At 40.5% G+C, this 18684-nt stretch overlaps 1 protein-coding gene across 6 annotated transcripts in view; it reads right to left on the reverse strand.

The window, feature by feature from the left end:
- Nucleotides 1–18684, reverse strand: part of SH3GL3 (SH3 domain containing GRB2 like 3, endophilin A3) — a 137810-nt gene that overhangs the window by 51154 nt on the left and 67972 nt on the right. For 4 of the 6 annotated variants that reach the window (XR_007128861.1, XR_007128860.1, XM_047738643.1 and 1 more), the window contains exons 2-3: nucleotides 6352–6420; nucleotides 549–621 (exon numbers count right to left, since the gene is read on the reverse strand). Coding sequence is in view for 3 of the 6 variants with exons in the window: in XM_047738643.1 (XP_047594599.1) it covers nucleotides 549–621; nucleotides 6352–6420 (142 nt within the window). In the remaining 3 variants the exon portion in view is untranslated. Of the gene's footprint in view, nucleotides 1–548; nucleotides 622–6351; nucleotides 6421–18684 lie in introns of those variants that run through there. The other 2 variants (XM_047738646.1, XM_047738645.1) reach the window with 2 other exon arrangements.

Raw genomic sequence — 18684 nt, forward strand, 5'->3', positions numbered from 1 at the left:
ATACAGTCCTGAAGACTTCTACACCCACCAACCTCCCCAGACACAGTTTTTATAAAATTTATGTTTTTAAATTTTTACTGTTTAGATTCTCACAACCCAGGAAAAACTCATCAAGGGGTACTCGTTCATGACCTCAGAATTAAAATCCTCCTGTGGAAGTAATTTCAAGGGGATATACACCTTCAGAGCAGGAGGACGGGATTTTTTTTTTTTTCCTAAAAGAGGGGATGCCTCCACAAGAAAATGTATACAAAACGTTTGCCGGCTCTCAGAAGCAACTCCTCGAAGCTGACTTGGCTCAACAGAACCTTGCAGCTAAGCCCAGCCCCCACCGGAATGAGGTCACTGCAATTCACAGCACTGTCTGCTGGGATTCACTGAAATACCTTTGGTCTGGAGGCCTGACTTTAAAAAAACCTGAATTTTATTATTTGGATGCAAAAGACGTTGTTTCTAAGTTATGTCAGCCATACGTCAAGCAAACACGGGTGACTGATCCGTGACAGCAAATGAACAAGAGAACATTTCAAGACATTTTCTAACTTTACCTGGATTTGGCTGAAGATATTCTGTGGCCTTCGAAAGAATTTCTGCAACAGCTTTATTGGTAATGTCTATTTTCTTTAAAAGAAAAACACATAAAAATGTTGGTAAGTGACACTGAATTCACAGAAAGACAGAGGAGTAATATGCATTAGCTTGATATTTAGAACACGTTATTATGGTGATTTTAACCTGAATGAATTTCAGCATTTTGGGGGAGAAGCAGTTATTTTCTCACGTTGATTCCGGGACAGCTCTTTCTCCCCTTGATGATGGAGAACATGCATTTCTTTTTCTTCTTAACATAAAGTGAGTATTCACATAATATCTGGAAAACTCGGACAAGTCATTACACTCCACTCATCACTGGATATATGTCTCTCGGGCCAACACTAGGCATGTCTGAGCCAAACTTTCCTTATCTGCCGGGTGAACTTGACACCCGTACTCATGTAAGGACGCCCTAATAATGACTCACATTAGAAACCGCCACAGTGAATCAACAGTGAAAGAATCCTTCTCACGAGTGGGTCACTAACATATACACCCAGGTGTTCTGTCTACTGTGTTAAGACTGAATCTTTCCTTCCACAAAACCATTCCTGGAGGGCGCCTGGGTGGCTCAGTGGGTTGAGCCTCTGCCTTTGGCTCAGGTCATGATCCCAGGGTCCTGGGATCGAGCCCCGCATCGGGCTCTCTGCTCAGCAGGGAGCCTGCTTCCACCTCTCTCTGCCTGCCTCTCTGCTTGTGATCTCTGTCAAATAAATAAATAAAATCTTAAAAAAAAAAAGTTCCTGGACACCGGCTGCTGGTTAGCCAGCCACTGAACTTGAGAATAGGCAATGAGGTTAAATGTGCACATTACAATAGCTTTATTTCATACCATCAATAACCCGAAAGAAAATAAAAGGGAAAAGGAGATCCCATTCGTAAGAGCAACTCAGAAGTACACAACAATAAGGAATAAATATAATGAGAAATGTACAGTATCTATTTCAAAAGCCATACTTCTAAATGGGAAAGTTTAATTGTACGAAGATGTACATCCATCCCCCAAATTAACATGTAAAATGAATTCAAATCTCATCTCCATTTTCATTTTTTTTCTTTTTTTGTTACAACTTGGCAAATTAATATACTAAACATACTGGATTAAAAATACAGACCTAAAAACAAAGTGTAAGGGTAATAAGTTATACAGCAGTGTATTCTGAAATATGGGGATGGGAAGAATCGTGTAAGCATGACCCGAAATCCGAATGTCCTAAGTGAAAAGACCAAAATTCTGACCCTATATAGACTAAACAATGAAAAGACACAGTACACAAGATTTGACAAAATTGGCAAAATGCAAGAGAAAGAAAACTGTACAAGGGACACATGTTAGTATCCACAAAATACAGAACTCCCATTTAAAGAACAAAACAAACAAAACCCAGCCCAACCAGAAGAGACAAGAACATAAACTGGCAATCCACAAACAGGGGAAAATGCAAGTTCAAACACTTGACAAAATGTCGGAAAAATTGTAAATTAAAAAGGAGATACTTTTCACTCAACAGATTGGCCAAAAAAAAATTTTTTTTAATTGATTTGTCCCAATATCAGGTATGATACAGGTGTGGGGGAATGGGCCCTTTCACACACGGAGTGCGAAACAGATTCAGCTTCTGGAGATGAAGGTGAAGGACTTCTCTACACTACCATCAGTAGTAACGGGCGTATTAGTGTCACTCTTGGACTTCCAGAACTTTATCATCTGGAAACATGCCAGCAAAGTGCAATGACGTAAAAGGATGTTAGACCATTTTATGTCATATTGAAAACTGAAACCAACTTGAATCACAAGCGTAAGAGACTGATTGGATCAATCGTGAAACATCCAAAGAAAGGAATATTTAATCATCAGACGGAAAATATAAGGGAGCTCCACGCGTACTAGCAAGATGCCCATAGAGCAACATCAGGGAAAAAAGCAAGTTGTAGAGTGATTTGCAATACAAGAAATTCGTTTTCGTAACTCAAGAAAACGCTCTGGCCAGGGTCAGAAGCTTTCAACCAAGCCAGCTCTCCACCAGCTTAAAGCTCTAGTTGTTCCCCATCGCTGAAGGCCTCAACTCAGAGCCCCGGGAAGGTTTAACACGACAGTGTGTAAATGACAAGGCCATGAATCACGCTCGTCTTATGCACACGTTGCCTACGTGCATGTGGCCTCGTAACACGTTCTCTAAGCTTTGAGATCCCTTCAGTGTGTCCGATTGTTTAGGAAGTGTTTGAGAGGAAATGTTTTAGAGAATAGAATCACCTAAATGTTTACGTTTTACTAGAGTTTCAAGAAATGCAAGTTCTTAGGAAAACCCTGTTTTAAATTTGACGTGATGTTGGAGCAAATTCCACGCGTCGCATTTGTGATTCTAGACGTCGGAAATGTGCAAGGGGATCAGCTTAATTCAGTCAGTGAAGATAAACGTGTAAGGGTTTAATCTGTTAAGCCTATGACTTACAGGAACCTAAAATGAAGAGTAACTGAAAATGATCATCATTTTTATGCCGAAATTACTAAATTTATAAATGAGGGTCATTGGTTCAGCTTAAGTTTAAGAAAAACCAGGTTTTAGATTTATAAGCTTTTCTAAGTTTCATATTAATTAAGACGCAGCTCAGCATGTTCCTTTCCACGTATCCAACCTTCTTTAGACATGAAAAGCCACCAGGAAGCTAGCCTTCGTCTCTGAAGGGTGACCCTGAGATCTGTGGCAGGGCTACTTTCTACTTTAGATCCTTTTCTATCTTTCGGGGGGAAAGCCAAGAAACAAATGGTCAGGGTCACAGGCCTGGTGTGCACAGACAGAGCCGCTTCCAGAACATGCCAACAGTCGGAACTGGGAATCAAGCCTTTACAAACTGAAGGAGATAGCCACGAACCACACAGGCAGATACGAGCAATGAAGATGAACACTGGAAAAAAAAAAATCCATGCAGTTTAAAAACAAACAAACAAACAAAAAAAATGAAGCAAAGGCTCCCTCCTAGCATAACTGGGGATCTTGTGGGCAGTGGGAAATGTTTAGGCTAACGAGATGCTATGCAATGTTTGCTGCTAGCCATCAGGTCGAACGGGGGAAAGTAAAAATCATTTTTGTGAAGTCTACCTGGTACAAAGGCACCTTTGCCCATTGATTAAATCTGGAATTTCCTTCAAATGTGAGCACCCTGCCCCTACAGCGCCCCGAAGCTCACGCCACGGACTCTTCCAGGCCTCGGCCTGAGCTGGAGAGCTGATAACAGCCCTGGTTTCAATGGCTGTTCAAGATATTCTATTTTTTTATTATTATTTTTAAAAAGAATCCATACTTCACTGTATCATCTTATTCCTTACGCAATCTATTTGTGCTAACCTTCTCTCTCTCGGCCACACTTGGTAGAGGAGGTTTTTTGAAAAAAAAAAAAAAAATAGTTCTTGGTTTTACTCATTGGTTCTACTATTTTGTTGTTATTGTTTCCTATTTTATTAATCCCTCATTTATCCGTGTTGATTCTTTCCTTTCACCTAAAGTGATGTAATTTGCTGTTACTTTCCTGGCTTCTTGACTTAAATGATTTATTCATTTTCTTCAAACATTTATTTTCTATTAAGTGTATTTAAGATGTAGCGTTATACCACAAGTTCTGATATATAGAATTCTGTCTCTTGTGTCTCTTTATTTTTCATTTCTTCTTTAAGAACGATTTTTACACATTTTTAAATTTCCAAACACCTAGAATTGGGAATGTATACATTCCTTGTAATCCTGTATTCTATGATTTTACCCTGGGAATTTTTTTTTTTTTTTAGTTTTTTTTCTGGAGCCTAATATATGATTATTTAAAAGGACTTAAAAAGAATACAGATTCTCAATTTGAGGAATGTAGACCTCTGTATCTATTTATAATATTTATCAAAACTACTAATCATATTTTATACTAACTGCCTATGAGTCAACCTATTATCATCAACTCTATCTATTATTCATGAGAGGTATGTGAAATCTTCCACTCTGGATTTGTCCATTTTCCATGTATTTCTGACTTTTCCCTTATGTATTTAGATGCCATGTTATGTGGTGCATAATGGTTCATAACTATCCCAATTTTCTGATAGAATGTACGACTGCATCTTTTTAATATAATTTTTAAAAGATTTACTTATTTTAGAGAGACAGAGCACGCAGGGGGAGGGGCAGAGAGAGAGAGAATCCTCCAGCAGACGCCCGACTGAGCACAGAGCCTGATGAGGGGCCCAGTCCCAGGAGCCTGAGATCATGACCTGAGCCAAAATCAAGAGTCAGCTGCAGCTGCTTTAACCGACTGAGCTACCCAGGTGCTCCCCTTTTCATAACTTTTTCCACTTAGTGGGGTTTTTTCCCATCAAATTTCACTTTGACTTTACTATTAGTCCTCCACTTCCATATGGTTAGGATTTGTCTTGGAGTATCTCCTCCACTCCTTTGTCATTTCTGCGCCATGTTTTAGGGGGATTGGATACTATCTAATTAATCTCTTCCAGAAAGTCCTTAAAATTTCTGGCCACACGTTAGATATTTCCATGCTTTTCACTGCTGTAAGAAAACAAATAGATTTTATTTTTATATTTCTTCCGTCGTTCACTGGGGTTTTAGGAAGAAAAGGAAGTAAACAAGAGAGATCTCTGTCCATCAACCGGAACTATAATTGCTGAGATGTGCTTTTCAATTTGACATTTAAACTGGGTCATTTTGTTAGTAAGAAAGTTACACATGGTATCCTTATATACCAAGGGATTTTTTAAAGTATGATGTTAAAATATTTCTGTTTTTCAATTTTCAGAAATTAAGTTTTTTCAAAAGCAAAACAACGTGAGCTTTTCCTCTCAAACATTAACGTTTCTAGAAACGTACAGTGCTCACCCAGAAAGGACAGTCTGGCCAGGGCTGGGGTGTCCTGACGACAGGAACCCTCCAAGCCATGGCCTGGGACTGGACCTCCTCCCCCACATCTATGACAGCTCTACAACCTGCTATGTATGGTGTTCTAGATTCTACATCTGAGGATAGATGCTTTGTTTCTGTCCGCCCTCTCTCATCTGGGGAGTCTCATTATTAAAACAAGGCTATGTTCAAAGGGCCCAAGACCAAGGGGAAGGCAACTGGGGACACTGGTAATTGCTAGTGGTCCTAGTTCTCCCTCCGCCTCAGCCATTCCACACAGCTGACCAGGAAACAGGTGAAGGGACAGAGATTCTACAATCTTCCTTTGGAGGGTGTTATAATCATGTCTATAACAAGCTCATCATATTTTCCTAAATGCTTTCATACACATAAGTTTTTTTGCAAAATGATCCCAGTATCCATATGAGGCAGGCAGGGCACACGTTATCAAACTTGCGTCACCGTTCGGAAGAGATGAAAGCGCTTATCCACGTTCACACTGCTGGTTCCAGCAACAGAACCCAGATAAACGTTATCTGTCACGCAGCTTCTGCAACACATGGGAACAGAGCCAGAGTCTTCCACACAGTCAATCGTTATGCATTCGAAGGGTCTCATCCCAGAAATACATTTTGATTTTCCAGATACATCATCACAATTACGTGGCTCTTTTTCTTACAGTAACTGTTTGCCAAGATTGACCACGTTTTGAACATTCTGACTTTAGTCCACTAGAGGGAACCAACTCGCCACGGGTCTTCACATCCCAGGTTCCCACTAACAGCCTTTACATCATCAGTACATCTCACATGAGGATCAAAATCAAATTTGTAATACAACTGACATTAGCAAGCTCTCTTACCCTCTCCATGTCAAGAAATTCGTCATCTAGTTTCGTTCCTTCGACGCCACTTATTTTTTCACTAAACAGCTGCAGAAATAAACAGAAGTTAACTGCATTATACAATCTGTTATCATAGTTTGACTCAAATTACTACAAACAAAAACAACAAAAAAAAGCTCATGTTCAGCTCGTTGCCTTTTTTTTTTTTTTGAACTAAGTCCTCTAAAGAAAATTGTTGGAACAAGGAACCGAATCAAAGGACATAAGAATTATGTATGTTTCTCACTCACGCAACAGATATTAATTAAGCACCTACTGTGTACTTACCGTATGTATGTAAAAGTGAAGTATATAAAGTATGTAAAAGTAAAGTATATAAAGTAAAGTATGTAAAGTACTTTACTGTATGTAAAGTACACAGTAGGTGCTCTAGTAGAAACACAGATAAATAAGATCCTTACGGAGGAACCTACAGTTCAGCAGAAGACATGATACACGCACACTCAAGTCAACTACAAGGGAGGAAAAATCCGGACAAAACAGTGCTGGGTACGAATCACTGTAAACATACCAAGTAACAGGCGTTTTGGTGATCACAGGATTCTAGGAGCCCAAAGTACGGGAGAGAAGGGGGGACATCCAGGACCTGTTTCCTACAAGGCTTGGCATTTGAGCTGCCCATTTAAGGATACAGGACATTTCAACAGGCAGCACGGAACGAGTCTCTCAGCATAAGGCAGTGTGGAAAAACACCCCAAGAAGGCAATGTGTAGGACGCGGTTTCACCACCTTGCCCCTCTGGCATTTAGACCAGATAATTCTCTGTTGCGGGAGGCTGCCCTGGGCATTGCAGACTAGTTAACATCATCCCTGGCCTCCACCCACTCAATCCAACAGCACACACAGACCCACGTGGGGACATCCAGAAACATCTCTAGATGGCTCAGACTCACCCACTGGTAGAGCGCAAATGTGTTCAAGAAACAGCAGGAAATTTGGTTTGACTACAATGACTAGTGATCGAGGGAGAATGGAAGAAAACAGATGCTGACAGAGAGGGCAGATCACACACTTTCTCAAATGCCAAGCTAAAAGGTATGCTGGAGAAGTCCCTAAAGATTCTTTGTCCAACACAGTGTATGTACTCAGAGAAACCTTTTAGCAAAGGGAGTCTGGCTCCAGTGTGGGCTGCATTAGAGAACAAGGAGGGGGGCTGAAAATAAGGTAAATCGCTTTCCTTAAAAAAGCACACCAACGTGATCTGCTTATACCTTTAAAATATTTCTGTGAATTTAAAAATCAGTAGTACAGCAGGGGAGGGGTTTCCCATCAATTAATGGTCAAAGAATCGTAGGTTTTTTAATGTCAGTGTGACTTTCTGCTACTATTCCCACTGGGACTGCAAATACAGCATTACTCTTTAATAGGAGGAATGAAGGTGCAGACAGAAGGTAACTTACACTCGAGGTGGGAGGAGGAATTATATAGACGGAGTAGTTAGGGGAAAAAGAACAATGGCTGTGATTTTTTATCTTCCCTGTAGCTATGTCTTTGCAGCTTCTCCTGGCCAGAGTTGGAGTCTACCTACCCCACCCTGAGTCTGGACTTGACACTCGTTTTGAACCACAGACAGAAATGGAGGCCTTTGCAGATCTGGCATGCTCTCAGTCATTCTCTTGAAACCCTGCTGCCACCACGTGAACAGGCCTGGTCTAATTAGCTGGGTGGTGACAGACAAGTGGCCCAAATACTCCCCTCAGGACAACCAGGCCATCCCTAGGATGAGAGTCCCTGGTTGGTCTGCAGCTGACAGCAGGCACGGGAGAAAGCCCTGGGAACGGAGTTGAAGAGATGCCGGTTGTTTGACACGAAACACTGGAGCGCTTTGTTACGCAACGAAAGCTAGCTGATACACTACACAACAGCTCTGGTTCTCAGCCTCAGTACGGAGGTCACAGGCGAGTCTGCTAATGCCCTGATACAAGGTATAACCTTCCACAGGAACAAGACAGAATCCCAGGGCCACACGCTAAGTGGCATTTACGTGGGAGTCTCCATCAATTAGGTCCCCAAACACCTTTTTGTCCAGTAGTGAGACCATTTAAAATATTAGTTCTTAACTTTGGAGGTAATGCTCTGAGACTCCAGTGAAAGTTACACAACCACACCCCAGGAGAAACACTCCTTTTCCTGCATGGTAGATGCCAAAATGGCCACAGGGCCTTGTAGCTCCTCCCACTAAGAAGTGCCTCTATTTCTCTCCCCACTGACTAGCTTGTGTCAACAGAACAGAAAGTAATAGGCCTTATAGGTTCATTATAGCTACGAAGTGGCTGTGTCGATACTTCTGGCCCCACTCTGAGCTCCACCGTAACCATCGCATGAATAAGCCTGAGCTACCATGTTGGAGAATGAAGGCCACTCAGAGCAGAGAGAAGCCTTCCAAGCTGAGTCCTCTCATGCTCCAAACCTCCAGCAGACTGGGCAGCTGACTGCCAGCAGAGGGGTAAGTTCAAGCCCAGCTGAGGTCAGCCAGACCAACAGACCTCCCCAGTGAGCCCCGCCCAAATCACAGACCCACAAAATGGTGATTAGTTTTCGTTTCTGAGTCACTATGTATTGAGGTGGTTTGTTCCACAGCAAAAGAATTGACACAGTTGCCTATAATTTCAGAGGGTTACCGTAACCCCTCTGCAGAAGCCCACCCGTAGGCCCCTGTTTTAAAATACCCTTTTGAAAAGCTCCTTAGCACTGTCAGGCAGACCCGAAACGTCCTTAATCTGAATCCGTTTTACTGGTTTGGGTTCTACCTGTTCTATTTTCAGAAAGCAGAGTGTCTAATAGAAGGAGGAATGTTCCTGCTTTTTTTTTTTAAATTTTTTTAATTTTTTATTTTTTATAAACATATATTTTTATCCCCAGGGGTACAGGTCTGTGAATTGCCAGGTTTACACACTTCACAGCACTCACCATAGCACACACCCTCCCCAATGTCCATAACCCCACCCCTCCTCCCAACCCCCCTCCCCTCATCAACCCTCAGTAATGTTCTTTTTTTTAAGGACAAAAAATAGTGAGATTAATATTCCTTTGTTTGAAAAGAGACAATAATATAGGACGGTTTTCAACATGAGTCCCAGGTAAGCATCATGATCAATCTTCTGCTTTTTCTGAACTGCCCCAGTGGTGCTCAGCTGTTTTGAGAAAGTTAGGATAAATACGCATTTGGTCTCAGCTCCTTAGACCATCTATTGATACTTGATACTTAATCACTCAAAGAATATGGCTGAGCACCTCCTATGTACAAGCATTATAATTAGTACATGCGAATAGAGACGAAAAAGGCAAGCATGGTCCCTAAGGGCTCCTGACCTCATTAAAGAGTTACAGAAACTGCGGTTCTATTTCTTGTAAGTGTTGGAAGCTAAACAGAAATACTCGAGCTCCTACTTCTAGTGAAGATAACTAGATAAATTCAACTCCAATACACCCCCTCTGCTCTGAATACACAGCAATGATAGATTAAATACCCCCCAAAAAATGAACCGTAAAGACAAGCAATGATTTAACAACAAAATCAACTTTTGTTGTGGACCAGAAAAGGAACAGGAAAAAAAACACAACACGATGGACAGGGTTGAAGTCTCGGTTGTGCTGGTGTCTTGTCAGCCACAGGCTCTGGCAGCCAGCAGTCTGGCTCTTGTTGGGTAAAATGGTCTCTACAAGCTCCCCGTGAGACAAGAGCCCAGAATCAGGCTCTGCTTAAAGCCACGGAAAAAAGATCCAAATGCAAACCACTGTCTGAGGTTGGCACCTTTGGCAATCCACGGGCTGACAGAGACTGGAGAGCCAAGAAGCAATCGGGTCACCCCCAGCTCTCTGGCTAGATCAAGGTACCACCAATATCACCAGAGACCAGAAACCACGCTTCCACAGGAAGCCAGGCAGAAGACCTCACAACCACCAGAGAGAAGTAAGCAAAGATGGGATAAGAGTAACAAAAAGACACCCTCCCCAGTAAAAATTAAGCACAGTGGTGCACCTGAGTGGCTCGGTGGGTTAAAGCCTCTGCCTTCAGCTCAGGTTATGATCCCAGGATCCTGGGATCGAGCCCCGCATCAGGCTCTCTGCTCAGCAGGGAGCCTGTTTCCTCCTCTCTCTCTGCCTGCTTGTGATCTCTGTCAAATAAATAAATAAAATCTTAAAAAAAAAATTAAGCACAGAAATCTAAATTCTAGGGCATGAGACTAAATCTAACACCAAGTAAGAAAGCCAACAAAATCATATATCATGACGTGAATTCACGTCTAGTGAATATCATTTGATGAAACAATATGACAGAAGGCTTGTGTGTATGCTAATGATGTCATCAACATGATAAATGAAGAAATAACGTCTACTAAGGAAGAGAAAGCAATTACACAAAAGGGAACTTGCACAAATTGCTATTAAAAATTAGAAATCTTGGAAATCAAAAACACATAGTCACGAAAACAAAAAATTCAATAAATGGGATAAAGTCCAGACTGGGCACAATCAGAAAGAGAATCGATAAACTACAAAATATTACTAAGCAATGTATGGAAAGAACAAAAAATTTCAAAGGAAAAGATTTTTTAATTTTTTATTTTATTTTTTTTTTTGAGATTTTATTTATTTATTTGACAGAGATCAAGTAGGCAAAGAGGTAGGCAGAGAGATGGGGGGGGAGCAGGCTCCCCGCCGATCAGAGAGCCCAATTTGGGGCTCCATCCCAGGACCCTGAGATCATGACCTGAGCTGAAGGCAAAGGCTTTAACCTACTGAGCCACTCAGACGCCCCAAAGATCTTTAAAAAAAAAAAAAAAAAAATATATATATATATATATATATATCTCTATCTATCTATCAGATACGGACTCCAGAAAAAAGGATAGAATATAAGAGACTCAATATTTTAAGACTTAATAGCTCTGCTGGTTTGTTTTTTTTGTTGTTGTTCTTGTGGGTTTTGTTTTGTTGTTGTTGTTGTTGTTTACACAATTGAAAGAAGGTGTGAGCCCACAGTTTAGAAGTATACTCAAATGCTGAGCAAGGTACATATTAATTCACATGTCAAGATTTCAAGAATAAACAGTTCTAAAACTCCCACAGGGGAATAAAGCCACAATTAGATTCACAGCAGATTTCTCTTCAGCAACACCAGATTCTAGGAAGCAATGGAAGATCAGTTTCAATGTGCTAAGAAATGTGAAAAAAATAGAATTTTGTGTCTCCCTCAACTGTTATTTAAAAAGAAAACAAAACAAAGACATATTCAGACAGACCATTCATTTCTAATAAGAGTAATGTTAATGTACTTCATCAAGGAAATAAAAGTTGATCCATGACGGAAGGTATGAACTGCAAGAAACAATAGTGAGAACAGAAACTAATACACTATGGTGGCAAATACAACCGCAGACTAAAAACAAGCAAAAACAAGTCTGTGAGTTCACAAAAGGGTAACGTTATAACCGTAAGCAATAATAAGATGGGAGGGGGAGGGGGCCCAGTGGATATTCTGAGAACAGTAAGGTTCCTTTATGTTCAGGAGGAAGTGGGAAATGGACATCACTTCAAACATTGTTAAAACAATAGGTGAGAATCTGTGTTACATAATTAATCGCAACTACTAAAAGCATAAAACAATAATATACATACAGTACTATTCGTGTTATAACATAGTTTGCACACCAGTGCGTTGGTTGGAAAACCACTGTTTTCCAATCCAAACAAAACAAAACAAAACAAAACAAGAAAAAAAGTCTGGCAAGGTGGGGGCAGCGGGGCACAGAACAAAGGGGATTACAAAATGGAAACCACAACATAAGACAGTAATAAATCCAAATACATCAGTAACTATTATCCATGTAAATGATCAAATTCAACAGGTTAAAGGATAAATAAAGTGGATTTTTTTTAAAGTTTTTATTTTTTTTAGTAATCTCTACACCCAACGTGGGGCTTGAACTCACAGCCCCTAGATCAGGAGTCATGTGCCTATGGACTGAACCAGCCAGGTGCCCCAGGGAGGATTTTTAAAATCCAGCTACATGCAGCTTCTATGAGACACACGTAAAATACAACTGAAAATGAGTAGCTAAGTTATACCTACTAGGAAAATGCTGATTAAAAAACAGTTGGTAACAATAGCATCAGACAAAAAAAGACTTTAAGGCAAAGCACTAGTAAGTACAGAGAACCGATCTAATAATAGAAGGAGAAATCCACCAAAATTCTATTATAATAATGATCCACCTAATAGCACAGCTTCAAAAAAACTAGTAATAAAGCAAAAAAAAAAAAAAAAAGAAGAAGAAGAAGAAGAAAGAAAGAAAGAAAAAAAGAAAAGAAAAGAAATAAGAGAAGTCCACAATCATAGCAGATTTCAATACAAATGTATCAGAAAACTGACGGCCCAAATGTGAATTAAAAAAAAAAAAAAAAACTTGGAAGGAATATAGGTGATCTGGAAGACCAATCTTGATCAAATAAGCACACGTATACCTACCCTTCCAGCCAATAAATAGAAAAATGTATATTCTCTGCAAGTAAAAACAGAACATTAGAAAAACTGACCACTTACTAGGTCACAAAATCAACCAACACCATATAGAACATTTTTTTTTAATTTTACCACCATGCCATTCAATTAGAAATCAATAATAAAAATAAATAAGTCGGTATAAAATTTTTGCATTTGGTCCTAATTGACAATGAATGATAAAAGAAGCCCTAACAGAAATTAAAAAAAATTTTTTAATTTAACAATAAAAATAGTATCCATCAAAACCTGTGTGGGATGCGGCAAGAGCGGTATGTAGAAATCAATGAATTACCTTAAATTCACCCACATGAAAAGTCACTTCAACTTAATGTTTCAAACATTAGTGACACAATGTCACTCCATCTAATTCCCCAAGTATCTGGAAGTCCGCTGACTGCATCCATATGCCAGAGATACCGAGATCACGCCACATGCTCGCAGGCCCACTGAGAAGCAGAAGCCGATGGCCAGGACACGGTAAGTACTCACCCAAAACACAGATGCAGAATTTGCTACTAGAGCTCGGATGGAAGGAAGCAAATCATATAGATGAGGAGGGGCCAAGAATGTTCTAGAACAGGGCCTAGAAGGCTACATGGACAGCACCCAGGAGACCAGAAAAGAAGTGGAATTTCTGCCAGAGAGAACAGCATAAGCTAAGGCATAACTTAGGATAGGAGGGCATTCAGGAGAGAGCGCAGTGATCCAAACGGGTAACTGACAGGAAAATGAACACCCAAGCACAGGCGCAGGGGCCAGATCCTGAGGCTGAACTTAATCCTTCGAGCAGTGGAGACGTTCAAGCAGGTGAGTGGTATGATCAGGTCTGTCCTTCACCCCAGTGGCCCCAGGACAACACACGGGACAGGCACCTGAGAGCGGGCAGGGAACATCCACTAGGAAATCCTAAGGGACATACACACGAAGGGCTGGACTGGGGGAAAGGTGTCAAAATTTCACTCTGAAACTCTGCCGGCTACCTTCTTCGGCTACCTTCTTTGACGACGTATGCCAGCTGCCCTCGCCTAGTCATCTGCCCCATCACAAAGAGCAGCATCCGACCTAGGCTCGCCAGACAGGAGATGCAAATGTGAAACACACACATGGGGGCCAATCCGCCTGGTTCCCACAGTCTACGCCCCCACCCCGCCCTGCGAAAAAGACCACGCAGCAAACTAGGCATCTCTGGGGTGCCCTGGTCTATGGTCAGAGACAGAAGCCTACTTGCCATCCTCCAATTTCGCAAGGAACAGGAAAACAAAAGGAGCATTTTCAAAGACCACAGGGAGCACTGATGTAAAAGAAGTTTATCTGGGAAACAAAGGTTTTGCCTTCGCTTTTCAGCCAGACCTGTGGGGCAGGGGGAGGGGGAGGCTGAGTGGGAAATGTTAACACAGCCTTGGCCACCTTCTTGGGCAAATAATCTGTTTTCAAGGAAACCTTGGCTTCTCCACCTTCTTCCCTTTAATGAAGCAAGAAATTAAACGGCCAGAGAGCCCAAACCTAGGAGAAAATGTAAAAAAGCAAAATTTATACCTCAGGGTAAATTAGGAAGGGCTCCAGAATAGTATCCTCTAACCGGTGCGCCACGAAACGCAGACTGCCCCCAAATGAACAGCTCCTTGGCCATACAAATGGGAAACACTGGGATTAACCAAATGGGGAGATTTCTTTACCAAAACATTTTTCAGAGACTTCAACGTGGAAATGGCATTGTGGATTTCCAAGGGGCTGCCTATGAGAGGTAGAATTTCCCACCCTTACTTGGCCATGGGAGATGTCTCATACCAGGAAAAAATCTTAGATTTCTGAGAAGTCTACTTGGAGAAGTCCTGCACCAAAATGTCGCCCCCACTGGCTCCCTGAGTTCTCTCCCCCCGCTCTTCCCCCGCCCCAACCAATTAGCAGTCCTACTCTGCTTTCGTCAGCCCTGGAAAATAGGGCAATGTGCAATTATAAATACAAACAAATAAGATTATTTGTAAGTCGTTAACATCAGGGGAAGACGAGGAAAGGGTAGAAGTGAGCTCTCTGTACTAGTTTTGCGACTTTTCTGAGTCTCAAGTTATTTCAAAATTTAAGTTAAAGAAAAAAAAAAATCTCTGAAGGCTTCTGAAAGCAACCCAGGCAGTCAGGATCTGAGAAGCCAAAATCATGAAGACGACGACGATGCACCGAGAGAGCCATCCGTTTACAGCTCCTTTGCTCTTTGGAGAAAAATGTCTGCCTGACAACACAGGACATAAAGGCTGAGCAGAAAGCATCAGCGAGAACTTGCAGAAGTCTCCTTGGACTGGGGAGGGGAAAACCGGAGTGCACTGTAACCAAGGAAACCGACACAGAAGAGGCCAAAATCCCAGGAACATAAAGCAGTGACTATAACACGTTATGTGCCATTTCCTCTCGAGGCTTCTGACGATTCCTCAGCTGCATACATGCGAGGCGAGATGCTAAGATACCAGTGTGAAGAGGCTGCTAGAAGGCCGAACATCGAGGTGGAGAGTTCTGCAGTATCACAGTCACCAAGAGACAAAACTGAAGTACAGGACTCCCTTTCCCCTCATTGTTTGTTGGAATAAAACTAAATCCTCCCTGGAGGAAGATAACATCACCCAGATGTCAGTAAAATAATAATTTTTTAAAAAGCATCTGGTATACCAGGAGACCGAAAAACAACAAAAAATTGAAACTAAATTTTATTTATTTACTTTTTTAAAAGTAAGCTCTATGCCCAACGTGGGATTTGAACTCAACTCTAAGATTAAGAGTCACATGCTTTAGCGACTGAGCCAGCCAGGTGCCCCCAAACTACATTTTAAAAAACATAATCTAATATGTAATCCCAAATTGACATTAGAAATTATCTTCAAAATTGGGGCGCCTGGGTGGCTTAGTCAATTAAGCATCTGCCTTGGCTCAGGTCATGGTTTCAGGGTCCCGGGTTGGAACCCCACACTGGGCTCCCTGCTCCAAGGGGAAACTGCTTCTCCCTCTGTCTCTGGCCCTCCCCTCCATTCATGCTCACTCGCTCTCAAATATATAAATAAAATCTTTTTTTAAAAAGGAAATTATCTTCAAGATAATTATGATTACCTATGTTCAAGAAAATAGAAGACAAAGTTAAATTCTACCAGAAAACATTCTAGAAGAGAACAAATGGAAATGGGTAGATGAAAAATGCAGTAACAGAAATTCAGAATTCAACAGCTGGATTTAATAACAATTAGACACTGAAAAGAGAGAATATGGACAGTGGAAGATAAAGCACTGGAAAGTAGTTTGAAACATAAAGGGAAAGAAGACTAAACACACACACAAAAAAGACATTACAAACATAAAAGACACAGTAGAAACACCTAACATAAGTGTATTTTGCAGTTCCAAAATGAGGGGACAGAGAAATTGAAAAGAAGCAGTATTTGAAGAGACGATGACAAGAATTGCTCAATATAGTCAAAAGACATCAAACCACAAATTAAAGCCCTTCTGTGACTCTCAAGCAGGATAAATATGAAGCAACACATACTTGGAACAAGTCTTTTGTTGAAGACTGAAGATGGAAAAACTTAAAGAAAAAAATACACCAAAAAAGCAACAGAAAGATAGTGAGCTGACAATGCTGCAGAAATCACAGCACAGGGGCACCTGGGTGGCTCAGGGCGTTGAGCCTCTGCCTTCAGCTCAGGTCATGATCTCAGGGTCCTGGGATCGAGCCCAGCATTGGGCTCTCTGCTCAGCGGGGAGCCTGTTCCCCCCCCCACACCCTGCCTACTTGTGATCTCTGTCAAATAAATAAATAAAATCTTAAAAAAAAAAAATCACAGCATAGCTACAAGACAATGAAATCACAACTTTTAATGCTGATAGAAATTATCTGCCAACCTAAAATTCCATTCTCAGTGAAAACACCCTTCATAAAGGAAGGCAAAAATTTAAAAATATTCAGAGGAAAGAATTGGGAGAATTTTTCATTGATAGACCCACACACCAAAAGAAGCACTAAAGGGAGCTCTTGAAATAAAAGAAAAACATCCCTGATGGAAATAAGGAAATACGGCAGGAAATGAAGAGAACCAGAAAGAGAAATCTAAATGAATACTGACAGCTTAAAACAGTATCTTGTGAGGTTTTAAATATATGTGAAATTTTGAAACATGAACACAATGGCACAAAAGTCACCACTAAAGAGGTAGTGATAAATTGTTAATGGGTCTTTTATTGCTTGGAAGTTTTAAAGTACTAATTTAAGAAAGACTCTACCACATAAAAATGCAGGTTGTAATCTCTAGGTTGCTCTTTAAATAATCATAAATATATAACAAGCAAGATGCTAGAGAAGAAAATGGAATAATAAAAATGATTCATTCAAAAGACAGTAAAAGAAGGAGAAGAAACAAGAATATGACAAATAAAAAAATAATGTCGCAGATTTAAATGCAAAAATATCCGTAATTACTTTAAGTGTGCATGAACTAGGGTGCCTGGGTGGCTCATTTGGTGAAGCGTCTGCCTTTGGCTCAGATCATGATCCTAGGGTCCCAGGATCGAGTCCCATGGTGGGATCCCTGTTCTTCAGGGAGTCTGCCGCTCCCTCTGCCCCTCCTCCCACTTGTTCTCTCAATCTCTCTCTCAAATAAATAAATAAATAATCTTAAATAAATAATTACATACACGCATACATAGACATGGACTAAATATTTCAACCAAAGAATCAAAAGCATCAGCCAAGATTATAAAATATTAAACTTTATTATTTTCTGCCTATAAGAGATGCACATTAAATATGATAGGATAGGAAAATAAACAGAAAAGAGACATTGGACGAACTAACTTCTACAACAAATACTCTTGAGAAGCTAATATTAAGATATAAAATATACTTTCAGAACAAAAACATTATTGGTAGAAGAAGGACATAAAGAATGACAAAAGGTCAATTCAAAATTCATAAACATCCTAAATCTGTATGCACTTCATAGCACAGCCTCAAAATGTATAAAGGAAAAATCTTATAAAACTAGAAATAAATGATTCCAAATATTTCAATTTTTCAATACAGCTCTCTCAGTAGGAAATAAAACAGACCAAAAAAATAAATCAGTACAGTGACTTGACTTGAACAATCTAATTTACACATGGAGAACACTACCACAAACAGGACAGAATAACAATGGTTTTCAAGTAGACATGGCCCATTTACTAAATACAGACCATGCCCTGAATCATGAGGCATGTCTCCAACAATTTCATTCAGAGAATGTTCTCTGACCACAGTGAGATTAATACAGAAATCAATATCTGAAAAATTTTCCAAATTATTTGAAAATTAAACTATATATATATCTAAGTAACCTGAATCAAATATGCAGTTGCCAGAGAGATTAAGAAATACCTACAAGTGAGCAATACCAAATACAGAAATACATTTGAACTTGTGGGATGTAGCTAAAACTGTTTCTTAAAGGGAATTTTAGAACTCAAAATCACCAGTTCTCAAACTCTCACCTTTCAGGATCGCTTTACTCTTCAGAATAATTTAGGACCTGTACCTCACACCATACATCAAAAACAATTCCTGGGGCACCTGGGTAACTCAGTCAGTTAAGCATCTGACTCTTTTTTTTAATTTTTTTTTTTTAAGATTTATTTATTTATTTGACAGACAGAAATCACAAGGAGGCAGAGAGGCAGGCAGAGAGAGAGGAGGAAGCAGGCTCCCCGCGGAGCAGAGAGCCCGATGTGGGGCTCGATCCCAGGACCCTGAGATCATGACCTGAGCCGAA

This window comes from Lutra lutra, chromosome 7, assembly GCF_902655055.1.
Source record: "Lutra lutra chromosome 7, mLutLut1.2, whole genome shotgun sequence".
Classification (NCBI taxonomy): Eukaryota; Metazoa; Chordata; class Mammalia; order Carnivora; family Mustelidae; genus Lutra; species Lutra lutra.